Source organism: Aquarana catesbeiana, linkage group LG01 (genome assembly GCF_042186555.1).
Source record: "Aquarana catesbeiana isolate 2022-GZ linkage group LG01, ASM4218655v1, whole genome shotgun sequence".
NCBI classification, from domain to species: Eukaryota; Metazoa; Chordata; class Amphibia; order Anura; family Ranidae; genus Aquarana; species Aquarana catesbeiana.
Window position 1 is genome coordinate 46,091,509 of NC_133324.1, and position 15,463 is coordinate 46,106,971.

Sequence of the window (15,463 nt, forward strand, 5' to 3'; positions counted from 1 at the left end):
AATAATTCAAACAAAACTGTCAAGGTAGATAACTATGCAAAATTGTATATAACTTAAATCACATTTGTCATATATGACCAGGGATGGCCAGTGAAGGCTCTTTGGCGTTCTAGTATCTAAAGAAATGGACCGATGGACACCCTGGTATACATGTGCAAGTGGGGCAAGCAGGTGCTACAAAAAAAAAGGAAATTTTATGACTGAATGTGATGGTAATCCACATTCAGTGCCCATCACTGAGTCTAATGAACCTACATAGGATGCTGTAAGGTTACCAATCAAAAAAAGATGGAAGCTACCCATCCGGTTGCAGGAATGGCTAAACGCAAGGGGTTACCAAAATCTGCTTCAAAGGGCCAGCAACATTCAAACAATTAACAGTTTAACCTAAAGGGGATCAGTGACCTTGGCCCTCATCTGAGTCCAATACAAGTTCATTCTTATTGTGTTAACATCTATTGTGTTAACCTTTCAGTGGAATCTACACACAAAATGTTGGATTACCACAAGTTTTAGCAGCAAAAGCAGTGCATACTGTGTTTTTAATCAACACATAACATGCAATGAGACTTAACAGTAAGTTCCTTCTTTTCCCACCTGGATCTACCATGTTTCTGAAAGACCTGTTTATACTCTCAACCCAACTGGGATACAAAGACAGCCTTAGGGCTCAAGCACACTACAGCTCAAAAAAAGCTGCTCCTTCAGGCTTTTGAGCTCTTATTTTTTTCTGCCTGAAAAACTCCCCTCCATGTTAGCCAATGCGTCCATGCACACTATGGCCTTTTCAGGCTTTTACAGGCATATGCTCTTACAGGTAGTAAAAAACCCCACCAAACTCACATTTTTGAGAGGTGCTTTCGAGCAAAAGAGATGCCCAAGTGCCCAAAAACACACAAAAGAGCATTAAAAAGCTCAAAAAAGCTTGGAAACACACACCAAAAAAAATGAGCTGAGGGGAGGGTTTGTGAAAAAATAAAAAAACACTTATGTTCAAAAAAGCTCAAAGAAGCTCAACAGAAACCTGAAAATAAGCCCAAAAAAGTACAAGCTTCTTCAAGCTGAAATAAAAGCTCAATGCCTGTAAAAGAAGCATTTTTTTTTTTTTTAGCTGCAGTGTGCATGAGACCTTAGGAGATGCATAAAAAACATCAACAGTGTGTGGGATGCATCAAAATAGGATTCTCAATCTTGTCCAAATACAACCAAGCTTCCATTTCTGGGCTGGACCTCCATACCCAAACATCTTAATCAATTTCCTTAAGACTTTTTGGGGATCAACAGGGATCTATGTATAGATGTTTTCACACAAGGTTCCCACAACTTACTCACATCTTTCTAATTGGATCCAATTGAAAAAATGTGCGAATCCTTGGAGTTCTTATTCTTATGTCTAATCTAAAAATAGAACTTTAAAAGGGGTGGCACGTTCAAAAGCAGACTAAGAAACCCTAAAAATCTTCTGGAAAAATAGGGATGAATTTTTGGACTGGTGGCACCAAGTTATTCACAAACTACGTCCACCGTCCCTACTGATAGCTGGACCATTCTTCAGAAATGCACACTTTCTGTTAAGGACAGGAGGTGGACACCATACTCGGTTCCTCCAATGGTAAAAGTTTTACAATAATTTCTAAGTGGTGCATTAAAGGTATTCCTTTGTACCTCCAATAGTGTGACAGGCTAAGGAAATTAAGCTGTGGAAAAGTTGGGTATGACAGGTCCAAGTGTCCTTCAACACCTCAAAACATCACTGGTATCGAACACTCAACACCCTACCATCCACACCATCTACTATATACAAAGTGTGCATTTCTTGGCTGAAGAAGCAGATGAAAATAAGGTCAGGAGGGTACAATTAAAGCAAGCTTGTGAGGGAACAAATACCATCAGCCAGATATCCGGCACCAAATCAGCACTTCTCACTGTAACCTTAATCTTTTCAATCCCTTTTGGAACCAACTAGGCTGCTTTCTCCCATTGACCTTTATAATGCAAGTCTCATTTCCCACCAACAACTAACCAGAGTGAGCAGCAGGAGACACCTTGCTACTTAAGGTCCATTAAATCAGTGATGTAGAAAAGGATAAAAAACAAAATTTCATAGGGGAGGATGGAGCCAAGAAGTAAACTACTAAATCACAGAGTCTGATTGTTGCCGCTACAGGTGGGGTGCTGCCACTTACCATCGCCTGTTAATAGAAGGGTCGGCATATAAGAGAATTACAATAGGTTAATGCAAGAAGAAGGTGAATTGAAAAAGCAGAGGGAGGAAACGATTTGTGTGTGTTTATGAATAATGAGTAGATAGAAAAAGATGGTAGGAAACTTACCAAGATTTCCATATGTAAATCAGTAATAGTCCCAGCAGAACTTCAACCATTTTACTTTTTTACTTTTATTTTAGTTTGAGTTGAGAACAGTTAGAAGTTCTGTTTTCCCATTGAGAGATTTCACTTTAACTTCTGTGATCACTCAGGAAGTGGAGATTAATCTTCCCAGTGGGGACACAGCAATAAAATCCTGACAAGGGTTCTAACACTTCCTCAACCCAAAAACCTAAGATGAAAAAAATCTCACCAAGGGATGTACTTTTTACTACCAACAATATAACTCCTGAAATCCCACCACCCAAAGGGATTTGCTTACTAATATTGAAACTACGATAAAGGTTTGGTGAGCCATTAACAAACGTATCTGCCGAGAGGTTCCTGGTCTTCATCACATTTAGCTTGCTCCGTTGTACGTCAGTTTTCCATAACAGTTCAAGCTGGTCATAGATGGATCGAAATTTAGCCGGTTCAGTAGGGAAAAAGGTGAATTTCGATTCATCTATGACTGTCCATGCTCTTTGTTCCTCCCAAAAACTCCTGCTCTCTAGCTCCCTTGTCAACTCCTCGATTCCAGGACTTCTCCCAAGCCTCTCCCATTCTCTGGAATTTCCTATGCAGGAGAGCACACAGGTGGGCAGCAGAAAGAAGCTGGATAGGAAGAGCAGCCGGGGCAGCTGTATATAGAGGAACCAATGTCTTCAATTTCCTCCTGCAGCTGCTGAATGCCTGCGGGAGGGAGAGGAGGAGAAGCGGGCATTCAGCAGCTGGTTCCGCAAAATGCAGCTGCCCCCACTGCTCCCTTATCCTGGTGTACAGGGGGGCTGCACAGGCCCCCTGGAGCATGGGGCCGGGTCGTAATTGTGACCCCTGTAGGTACGTCCCTGCAGTGAATGTTTACTGTGTGTGGGAGCAGCGGCCTCTTTGCTGTGGTCTGACAAGCCCCCAACTAAAGCTTCAAAAGCTACAACTCTCCAATATGCAAAAATTATGCTCCCAACTGATTGGAGTTCTTATTCTCTGACAAAGTAGAGGGGGTGATGGACCCCAGCAGAGAGACCACTCTTACACTCAGCGAGAAAGAGTCCTTCTCTACAGCAATCTGTCAGGGGATAGGTTTTTCTACTTCTCCAAGGCTGTGGCTGCTTTTTAAAGAAAACTAACTGTAGGACATTGATTAACTTTTTTTTCATGCAAATTGAATGTATGCAACTGCTCTAAAAGGAATGTACAATTGGGCTTCAAGAATTTAAATTACTGTTGCCTCATTTTCTTATTACACAGATCAAAAGAAAGAGACTCTATAATGTCAAAATGAAAACATCTTATAATCATTTATTTTAAAGACCTGCACTTAGCTTTTTCCATTATCACTCCTGGTAAAGAAAGGCGATAAGAGAATTCCTCAATAGACAATGTAAGGATAACATACCTTATCTGTAGGTCTTAGTGGGACTACCACCTTGCCCTTTCCCCAACACATCAGATGAGAGTTAAAATTCTAAAATATTACCAGAACTTGATCTGGACATCATCTTGAGCCTTCTGAGGTCGACACCTCCGGCTATACTCAGGAGCTCCAGCATGAATGAAAAGTTGAGTAACTCTTCGATTATATCAGCCGTAGAGAGCTGCCCTCCAGGGTAGGATTATAAAGAAAGACACACCGCATTTATAGACGTAAGCCTACCTGACCTGGACCTTGTCTCCTCCTCCTCCCAGAGGCTACTATAATCTCTGTCTATTCATACATGGTGGAGAAGAGGAGACAGCTTCTGTGAGAATGGCTCTACATGTCTATGTGCTAAACTTTCCCAATAGTCAATGAAGGAAAACAGAAAAGAGTCCCCATTCTCTTTTTTATGGAATATAGAAAATGAAGATTACATTGTGACTGTATGGATAATAGAATGATAAGAATGATGGCGAGGAAGGGCCGAACAGAAATCAACTCAACTCACCAAATCGCTGACCAATGGGATTGGCTTCTTCTTGCGAAGATCGGGCATGCTGTCAATGCCGTACAAACCGCCACCAGGACTGAAAACAGACAGATATTTAGGTATAAAAACATCAAGAGTCATTAAGGTGTGTGACTGTGGTCAGGACCTTAGAGTGTAAGCTCCTCGGATGCAGAGACTGATGTGAACGGGCTCGGTGTTCTCTCTACAACACTGCAGTATATGTCAGAGATATATAAATGTATAATAATAATAGTGCGTGACTGTGGAGGGACATTAGAGTGTAAGCTCCTGTGGTGCAGAGACTGATGTGTACGGCTCGGTGTTCTCTCTACATTAATGTGCAGAGCTATATATATGCATATTAATGCAAAACAATAATAATAATAATAATAATTTATTGAAGACACTTTCATTTTTTTTTTTTTTTTCACCAAGTTTGTTTTGTTTTTTTCATTAAAAGGATAAATAGATCCAATTTTTTGTTTAAAATAATAAAGATTTATTCCATAACAAAGGACCCGCAAAGCACTGTGGGTTATCTAAATAAAAAATAGATCTCTTTCAGGTAAGCGCTCTCTAACTGAAACCTCAGACAGATTATAGTGATACATTTGATTTCCTAAAGAAAAATTAACATGGTTTGAAGCTTTTTTTTGTAAGTTTACATTTTATAATGATCGCTTCTCTGCCTTTTGGCTAAAATCAAGTGTAGTATCTGTTCTTATCAGTTGCCAGAGAAGGCGCTGTGGTGCTCTCATCAGGGAGTGCTATGCAAATCCTCTGGCATGATGGTATCTGGGGCCGAACCTGAGTACTCCCAGGTAAGGGAGGCTAGTACTCAGTTGAGTCTGAGCGGGCCAGAAGAGTACTCCTGGTACGGATGGGTGCTACACTGGTCTGGCCAAAAGGGCTGGGTCATCCTGGCCTTCTGGCTAGGATTGGTGTGGTGGCTGTTCTTGTCAGTATCTTGTGGAGGAGCTGTCACCCTGACCATGAGATCAAGGTGTTGCCATGTAAATCCACTGGACCATGATGGAGGCCTGGAAAGGTTAGTATCAGTGGAGGCTGTGTTTGGCGTCCGCAGATCTCCCCGAGAAAACCTAGAAGGGCTCAGTATCTGGTAGGGATGGAGGGCTGCCCTGGTCCGACTGGGGGTCGGGCCTGAAAAGAAGCTCATGGTGTATGTGCCCCTGGAGGGGCAGTCCCGGGGTGCCGTAAAATCATTGTGAGTGAGGGTCACTCTGATTTATGGAACCACGGTCACTGCACCATTCAAACTTTTTTTCTCACCTGCCTCCTGGGCTGGGCCTTTTGACTGGGACCGGAGGAATCTTTTATTCCTGGCCGGAGGGCCGGCCATTGTACCACGCAATGGTCACCTTTCACTCTCCTCTCCACTTCCTTCTCCCCCGCTTTCTTTTATTTAAGCCCTTTTATGTTTGTACACAGTTTTTGCACGTGTGACTGGTAGGGTGTAGGTCCTCGGGCCTGCCCTGAAAGTCTTGGGAAGGGGTGGACATGGCCTTCTGGCTTAAATCGACCTCTCTCATGGGGTCTCCCTTCAGGGAAGCCCCACCTAGTACTTGGGTGGGTCTGTTTCGGCAGATCCTCCAAAGAATGGGGTCCGTTTGGTTTCGGCCAGATGGACCAAGTGTAAGTACCCCAGTCCCCTTCTGGAGCCTAACACTCCGGGGGGGCAGGGCAAGGTCCTTCGATATCAGAGGACTTGTTTACACCTGTTGCACTTTTTGTGTTTCACTCTTTATGTGTGTGCACTTTTTTTGGCACCGGGTGAAGTTTTTGGAGTGTGTTCATACACCATGGGCTTTCAAATAACTGATGTTTTATATCTGAAAAAAAAAAAAAAAAAAATATATATATATATATATATATATATATATATATATATACATATATACTGTATATGCGTTACATAGGTGGCAAGAGGTCATACTCAAAATGCAGTTGAGCGGAGTTAGAGCTGGGAGAAAGGAGGCAAGCTCATGCAGTTAACAGGGCAGCAACTCAATGTGTCAGGCTTCATCAGAGTGAAAATGTGTACTTTATTTTGCATAAAAGTATACAGAAGACAAATACTTCAACAGAGTACATTCCACTCTGTACTGCAACGCAGCACATAAATACACTACATAAGGCTTCGACACAGAAAGTAAAGCTAAACAAAAGTAAAGTATAAATCTTCTATTGGGTAAGTCAGGGTTATAACCCTTGTCAGTTTTTTTTTTTTTGCCATCTGAGTCCCATTGGGGAGATTTCCCTTCACTTCCTGCCCCATGGAAAAAAAAAAAAACAGGAAGTGAGAGAAAACCCCTCCACAGTGAGGAAATCCCTGGTTGTCAAGAGAACTAGTGTCCCCCCATTGGAAGGTTTCCCTTCCATTGGGGATAACCCAACATTTGGGATTTTCTTTTACTTTCACTCTTGGTAATAATAGTAACAAATAGAAAATGTGAATCTCCTTAAAGAGGGCACAGACAGAAATAAAAAACAGAGGGTCCAATCCCCCCCCTCCACTCTAACACAAAAAAAAAAAAGTTTTGCTTTAGTTGTACTTTAGTATTCCGATTTCCACCTATGACCAACTATGACCGGTTCTCTTTCATGAGCAGATATAAGAAAAGGGTGCAGTTCAAATTTTGTTATAGGAGGATGGCGGGGAATCTCTAGTACCGCGTCTCCGGTGAGTCACATGCCGGTAATCCTGCGTTTCGCCCATATTGAGCATTTCTTGACATCACTAGAGCCATCCAGAGGATTATTTTCTCTATAAATAAGGACGCAAGTGCTCAAGGCTGCCTGTCTGCTCTGCTGAGAGCTGAACACAACTGCATAGACAATCCATATACTGGAACGATCCATTAGCTATAGACACGCCAGTCAGTGCGTACTGCAACGTCACACCTAACCCTTTCATTACCGGAGATTATCCATGTTTAGATGTTCAGACCAAACGTAGCAGCATCATTATACGTCACTTAGCCTGACAAAAGCTCTGTGACTAATCTGCATACCTAAACCATTTAAAGATTGTGTTCTAGGAACAAATAAGGCTTTTATTTGATAGTACGTTTTATTAAATATCCATTTTTTTTAATTATAATAAATTAACAATTGGAGGATTATTTATTTATTTTAGTTTTTTTAAAAAAACATTAACAACAAACCTATTCTTTAAAATTTTTTTTTAAACGTTTAAAAGAAAAATGTAACTTTTTAAAAAAATGAAAAAAAAAAAATATAAAAATTTGTTGAAAACTTTAGATTTTTATATTAGAATTTAAATTTGATTACATTTGTTTAAAAATATAAATATATTTTAAACAATGTAATGTTCTCTTCTCTGCACAAGTCACCACCATGATTACCTGTCACGGTGGTCACGTGATTGGGTCCCATTTATTAGTTGAGACCAGCAGTCAATCGGAACATAGATTACTGTTCTCTCAGAATGGGAAACTGTGCTGGCAAACTGTTGATTAAAGGCAGGAAAGGATTAAAAGGAAACTCTTCTATGTTTTTCAAGAATACACTTTTTAACATTAGTATATAAAGTTTGTCTGATTCATAGAAGTAATAAAAATATTTTAATAATTAATTTAATAATAATTATAATAATTATTAAAATAATAATTTAATGATTAATATTCTGGATCAGTGGGCATTTCTCATACTCATCTTAATGAAAGCTTGCTATGATGGACACATGGAGACTATGCAAGCGAAAAAGGCGACACCTGCAGTCAAGTGGGGTACAGGGCCCGATTTTCACTCAGGTAGGTTGTACAGCAATCGGTGCAGAAATGACCATCTAGCCTGCTTGAGAATATGGGTGGTGTTTTTCCCTTAAACTGCAGGATAAGCATCACCATTTTCTTGTACTTAGTCTTGTGGAACTGACGTTCTTGGGAATCACCCTCAGTCAAATATTTTCTTTAAAAAAAATCTCTAATTTACATAGATATATGGATATCAGTGACCTCATTCTGCAATTGCTTATCGGTCACACTGATCTTCTGTCTTCAATACTTTCTGACCCACTCTCTAGAACAAGTACGCATATAAGAAAAGTCAGACTGAACTCCTCATTTGTATACGTGTTCTGGGTCTACATATAAAATATATGTTTGCTTTTTATTTTCCCTTCTTGTGCTATTCTTCCCAGAGCCCCCCATGCCCCTTCTCTCCTATTTATACTAGAGCCCCCTCCCATACTCTTCCTCTCCTATTCTTCCCAAATCCCCCCTTTCCCTTCCTCTGCTATTCTTCCCAGAGCCCCCTCCCATACCCTTCCTCCCCTATTCTTCTTAGAACCTGCTATGCCATTTCCTTCTTATTCTTCCCAAAACCCCTCCCATGCTCTTCCTCTCCTATTCTTCCTAGAGACCACATGTCATCCTCTGGTATTCTTCCCAGAGGCCCCTATGCCCTTCCTCTCCCATTCTTTCCAGAGCCCCCCATGCCTTTCCTCTCCCATTCTTTCCAGAGCCCCCCATGCCTTTCCTCTCCCATTTTTCCCAGAGCCCCCCATGCCTTTTTTCTCCCATTCTTCCTAGAGCCCACATGTCCTTCCTCTGGTATTCTTCCCAGAGGCCCCTATGCCTTTCCTCTCCCATTCTTTCCAGAGCCCCCCATGCCTTTCCTCTCCCATTTTTCCCAGAGCCCCCCATGCCTTTTTTCTCCCATTCTTCCTAGAGCCCACATGTCCTTCCTCTCCTGTTCTTCCCAGAGCCTCCGATGCCCTTCTTCTGCCATTCTTCCCAGAGCCTCCCATGCTTTTCCTCTCCCATTCTTCCCAGGGCCTCCCAAGCCCCCCCCACCATTCTTCCAAGAGCCCCCATGCCCATCATTTCCCGTTCTTCCCAGAGGTCTCCATGCCCTTTCCCTCCTATTCTTCCCAGAGTCCCCAAAGTCCTTCCTCTCTCTTTCTTCCAACCCCCCCCATGCCCTTCCTCTTTTACTCTTCAAAGAGCCCCCCATGCCCTTCCTCTCCTATTCTCCCCAAAGCACCCCATGCCCTTCTTCTGCTATTATTTCCAGAGCCCCCCTATGCCCTTACTCTCTTACTCTTCCCAGAGGCCCCCATGCCCTTCTTCTGCTATAATTCCCAGAGCACCCCCTCTATTCTTTTCTTCTCCCATTCTCCCCACAGACCCCCATGCCCTTCCTCTTTTACTCTTCAAGGAGCCCCCCATGCCCTTCCTCTCCTATTCTTCCCAAAGCACACCATGCCCTTCCTCTCCTATTCTTCCCAAAGCACCCCATGCCCTTCTTCTGCTATTATTTCCAGAGCCCCCCCCCCCCCCCATGCCCTTCCTCTCTTACTCTTCCCAGAGGCCCCCATGCCCTTCTTCTGCTATAATTCCCAGAGCCTCCCCCTCCATTCTTTTCTTCTCCCATTCTCCCCACAGACCCCCATGCCCTTCCTCTTTTACTCTTCAAAGAGCCCCCCATGCCCTTCCTCTCCTATTCTTTCCAAAGCACACCATGCCCTTCCTCTCCTATTCTTCCCAAAGCACCCCATGCCCTTCCTCTCCTATTATTTCAAGAGCCCCCCCATGCCCTTCCTCTCTTACTCTTCCCAGAGCCCCCCCCCCTCCATTCTTTTCTTCTCCCATTCTCCCCACAGACCCCCATGCCCTTCCTCTCCCATTCTTCCCACAGACCCCATGCCCTTCCTCTCCCATTCTTCCCACAGACCCCCATGCCCTTCCTCTCCCATTCTTCCCACAGACCCCCATGCCCTTCCTCTCTCATTCTTCCCACAGACCCCCATGCCCTTCCTAGATTATGACTAAGCCAACCTTGATTCGTGAAACGCGTTAATCTTGCCATGCCTGCATAGAAGTCTCATGATGTCTTATGATGTATCTTAATGGATTTTAATCTTCAATAAAGTAATTATCACCAATTCATACCTGGGAGTGCGGTCAACCTTTCTTGAACCATTGGCTCTTTTTCAGGCTGCGGACTGGACCTGCACCACAAGGTTGAAGGGAGCAATCATTCCCACCTGGAGCGGTACAGCTCTGTCTTTGTATCAGTATCACTTACCCTTCCTCTCTCGTTCTTCCCACAGCCCCCTATGCCCTTTCTCTCCCGTTCTTCCCGGAGTCCCCCATGCCCTCCCTCTTCCATTCTTCCTTCTTATCCTCTTTACACCAATAGCTTTATTACTGTTCTGTGGACCACCCGTCTCCCCTTTTGATGTCCACCATGCAAGTAACAGGTACATTTTGCTATTTAAAATTAGTTTATCCAGTGACTCACAAATATACAGTATCTCACAAAAGTGAGTACACCCCTCACAATTTTGTAAATCTTTTCTTCTATCTTTTCATGTGACAACACTGAAGAAATGACACTTTGCTACAATGTAAAGTAGTGAGTGTACAGCTTGTATAACAGTGTAAATTTGCTGTCCCCTCAAAGTAATTCAACAGATACTGTATTTAAAAAAAAATAAAAAACATTTGGAATGAATATTTCGCTCCATGTGGACAGGTTCCGGATTAGATAAAGAAATACATTACTGTGCACTGAAAGAAGTAATTAGCTCTCTTCCCACACTGGGGGGGACACGGGGTCTGAACCATCAGATGAGGACAGCAGTTTAACATGACGCAGCGCAAAGCCAGGCCAACGATTTGTAAACAGAACGTATGCAAAACACACCCTGAGGTTTTCCTCCCCGGATACTTTTGTTTCAAAGCTGTGGAATGCCAAAGTATCCGATATTAATGAGAGGTTGTTTTATGTCAGACAGGAAGGACGCCCACTGCGGTGTTACATAACATAATGTCGGCATTTTGCTGGCTGTGCAGCATCAGATTTAGTGACTTAACAAGGCTCTTGTACAGCGCTGCTAATCCAGCAAAGGAATCCTGCAAAATATTCAAATATGGGAATTGCTAGTCTCCAGCCTGACAGATACATCTCTTCTTATTATCTAATCTTCTATAAAGCCGCACCGGCCCACTTTCACAGGAAGGTCGGGGATGGGGGGGGGGGCTTGGAGCTACATTCATTTTCAGTTTATCAGACAAGTTAGACAACTTAGAAAAATCCTCTAAAACCCTCATAAGACATCTGTGTAAACCCTGAAGAAGAGAGCTCAGGTGGGGGCAACGCTACGAGCACCAAACCAAACCGCCTGATTGCTTTTTTAACACGAACTGAGAATGAGCCAATCCAACAGCTTAAATTCAGCCACACAGAATGAATAGGATTGATGGCACTCTTAGTGATGTCACTCATCTCTAGTATATGGATAGGCTGCATTCTATATGATCTCACTGGTCTATAATGAATGGATAGGCTAAGTTCTCTGTGATGTCACCTCTCTAGTAAATGGCTAGGCTGCACTCTTAGTGATGTCACTGATCTCTACTATGTGGATAGGCTGCATTTTATATGCCATCACTTGATCTACAGTGAATGGACAGGCTAAGTTCTCTAGTATATGGGTAGGCTGCAATTTCAGTGATGTCACTGGTCTCGTGTTTATTAATAGGCTGCATGCTCGGTGAGATCACCAATCTATAATCAATGGATAGGCTGTGCTGACAGTGATGTCAATGATCTTTAGTGAAACCATTCTCAATTAAGGTTCCTCCCGAGGTTGCAAGGGGGATCCTTGAGCTGAGACTCATTGACCTCCGATATGATGGTGCCTGCATAGATCTGGGGCCCCCACCACCTGGCTGAGCCAGCAGCATGACACCATTATCTTTTTACCTTTCTGTAAGGGGGTCATTTTCCCCATTGTCCACCAATGTCTAAGGAATTTTACTTACTGACCTCCAGTGAATTGGGTTAAGCAATGGTTCCCCTAAGACCTGAACATTATTTTATAGGGGTTACTCTGGGGAGGTGTGTGTGTGTGTGTGTGTGTGTGTGTGGGGGGGGGGGGGGGGGGGGTTGAGAAAAGAAGCTCTATTGAATGGATCAGTGATATCCTCTGTTTCTAATTAATGATAGGCTGCACTCTCAGTGATGTTACTGGCCTCTAGTGACTGGATGGGTTGCACACTCAGTGATGTCACCGGTCTCTAGTGACTGGATAGGCTGCATTCTTAGCGATGTCACCAGTCTCTAGTGACTGGATAGGCTGCACAATCAGTGATGTCATCGGTCTCTAGTGACTGGATAGGCTGCACACTTAGTGATGTCACCGGTCTCTAGTGACTGGATAGGCTGCATACTCAGTGATGATGTCATCGGGCTCTAATGACTGGATAGGCTGCACAATCAGTGATGTCACTAGTCTGACTGGATAGGCTGCACACTCAGTGATGTCACCGGTCTCTAGTGACTGGATAGGCTGCATACTCAGTGATGATGTCATCGGGCTCTAATGACTGGATAGGCTGCACAATCAGTGATGTCACTAGTCTGACTGGATAGGCTGCACACTCAGTGATGTCACCGGTCTCTAGTGATTGGATAGGCTGTACACTCAGTGATGTCACTGGTCTTTAGTGATTGGATAGGCTGTACACTCAGTGATGTCTCCGGTCTGTAGTGATTGGATAGGCTGCACACTCAGTGATGTCACCAGTCTCTAGTGATTGGATAGGCTGTACACTCAGTGATGTCACCGGTCTCTAGTCAATGAATTGGCTACATACACAGTGATGTCGCCTATCCATAGCGAATGGATAGGCTGCATCTAAGTGATGTCAGCAATCTCCAGTGAATACAGGCTGCATTCCTGGTGAATCCACTGTTATCTAGTGAATAAACAGGCTGCATTCTTAGTAATGTCAACTGTCATTATCCGTTACCGGTAGCACATAGATAACATTTTCATTGGGCACGTGTGTCTATAATTTCCCGGCCAGTCAATATTGCTCACCCCAGTTTAGACCAGAACAGAGGGCGTGATGCAGACATTCATGTCTATAAAACTCATAGACTGAAGGACCAGGGCTGCGTGGTTGTATCCTCTGGTCTCTATGGGTTCCTCATGAACTTGTATCCCTATTTTCACTCATATCGTTTATAGTTTATCATGCATGAAGATTTGGTTTCCCGTTGAGAAAAAAAAAGTTACCAAAATTGTATTTATTGTATTATTATTATTATTATTATTATATATCTGTTTCCCCACTGTGAAGTCTTATATTTACCTCCTACACCAAGCACCACACAGGAAGTGTAGACAATCTCCCCCGAAGGGGCAGAGACAGTTAAAATATCTCATAGAAGTTCTAATGCCCCGTACACACGGTCGGATTTTCCGATGGAAAATGTCCGATCGGAAATTCTGACCGTGTGTGGGCTCCATCGGACATTTTCCATCGGATTTTCCCGACACACAAAGTTGGAGAGCAGGAGATAAAATTTTCCGACAACAAAATCCGTTGTCGGAAATTCCGATCGTGTGTACACAAATCCGATGGACAAAGTGCCACGCATGCTCAGAATAAATAAAGAGATGAAAGCTATTGGCCACTGCCCCGTTTATAGTCCCGACGTACGTGTTTTACGTCACCGCGTTTAGAACGATCGGATTTTCCGACAACTTTGTGCGACCGTGTGTAGACAAAACAAGTTTGAGCCAACATCCGTCGGAAAAAATCCTAGGATTTTGTTGTCGGAATGTCCGAACAAAGTCCGACCGTGTGTACGCCCTATTACTCTTGCAAAAAACAAGAAAATGCTTTGACTGGTGTTCTGTTTTAAAAATGGGAATTCTAGGGTAAAAATAAGACTATATTGTCTACATTCGCTAATGGCTCCTTCATTAGTAGTCATGGAGGCCGTTCTATTGTCATCAAACAATAAAAAGATGAAAGAGACAACATGCAGCAAAGAAGAAATGAAAGAAGCTGTACATGTGGTATTCTGCAGAACAATATATTATCGGCAAGTTACGGGTTTGATTAAATGTGTTGTTTTACAATATTTATGCAACGAGAACCCAAAGGTAGAGTTCTTTTGTGTCTTGTACAGATCTACGGTCTGATGGCTTTTCAATTTAAAGGAGAAGTACGGGGAAAGATTGTTTGGCTGGACTTCTCCTGTGGATCACAGGAATGCAGTTCCTTTTGCACTCCTGTGACCTGTTTTCAGCAGACAGCGGGCTGAAGTCCACCGTCTGCTGACGTCACAAAGCTGGGTACAGGCACGGGCAAGATCAAGACTATGGAGTCGGGATTTGCCCACATGCCTGGCAACGGAATCCAGCTCAGCCTCTCATCAAGCTCCTGAGAGCCTGAGCCGGCTGCTCCCGCCCCCTCCACAGCCCAGCGCTCGGGTTGGGGGGGGGGGGGGGGGGGCAGAGCAAACAGTGGTGACCGATAGACATCAGCTCTCTGCTCCAAGAGCTCTGAGAACCGAGCGACCGACGGTATTTGATCACTCAGTTCTCCGTGTTAAAGGCATCATGGGACAGCTGTGGAATCGGACCGATGCTGCATCCAACTAGCTAAGAATGATTATTAAATAAAAAGAAAACCTATACTTCTCTTTTAAAGCCAAAATAAACTCTATCTGAGCACCCAAAACTGAAAACACTATTTAATTCATTTTTAATATTCAAAGCAAATTTGTCCACCCATCCATGTCTCCATGCTTTATTTTGTTGAGAAATACCTTTGAACCCCCCCCCCCCCCCAGCAGTTCTAGCTGTGGCCATCTTGAGTATGGGCAGATTATTAATTTAGCTGGAAACCATCTGCTCTTAGCACAAGCATGCAGGCAGGAGGGTGCGCCAAGCTGAGAAAAGCCCCTCCCCTCCTCTAGATCAGGGGTTTCCAAACTTTCTAAACAAGGGGCCAGTTTCTTCAGACTTTAGGAGGCTGGACTGTGGACAGTGGAAGCAGAAAATGTCTCGGTGTCAGTGGGAGTAAACAAAGCCAAATCTTTAGTGGGAGGAATAGTGCCCCATCATTGGTATCAGTGGGATGAATAGTGCCCCATCATTGGTATCAGTGGGATGATTAGCGCCCCATAATTGGTATAATTGGGATGATTAGCGCCCCATCATTGGTGTCAATGGGGTAAATAGCGCCCCATCATTGGTATCAGTGGGATGAATAGCGCCCCATTATTGGTATCAGTGGGATGAATAGCGCCCCATTATTGGTATCAGTGGGATGAATAGCGCCCCATTATTGGTATCAGTGGGATGAATAGCGCCCCATT

General features: G+C 43.5%; 1 protein-coding gene and 1 pseudogene across 1 annotated transcript in view; one reads left to right on the top strand and one right to left on the bottom strand.

Moving 5' to 3' along the window:
• LOC141130885 (protein unc-13 homolog B-like) overlaps positions 1-15,463 on the bottom strand; it is a gene marked incomplete in the record, with an annotated part of 525,591 nt that overhangs the window by 159,649 nt on the left and 350,479 nt on the right. The window contains 1 exon segment of the mRNA XM_073618170.1: positions 4,292-4,370. Coding sequence (XP_073474271.1) covers positions 4,292-4,370 — 79 coding nt within the window.
• On the top strand, positions 4,971-5,076 carry LOC141124390 (U2 spliceosomal RNA; annotated as a pseudogene).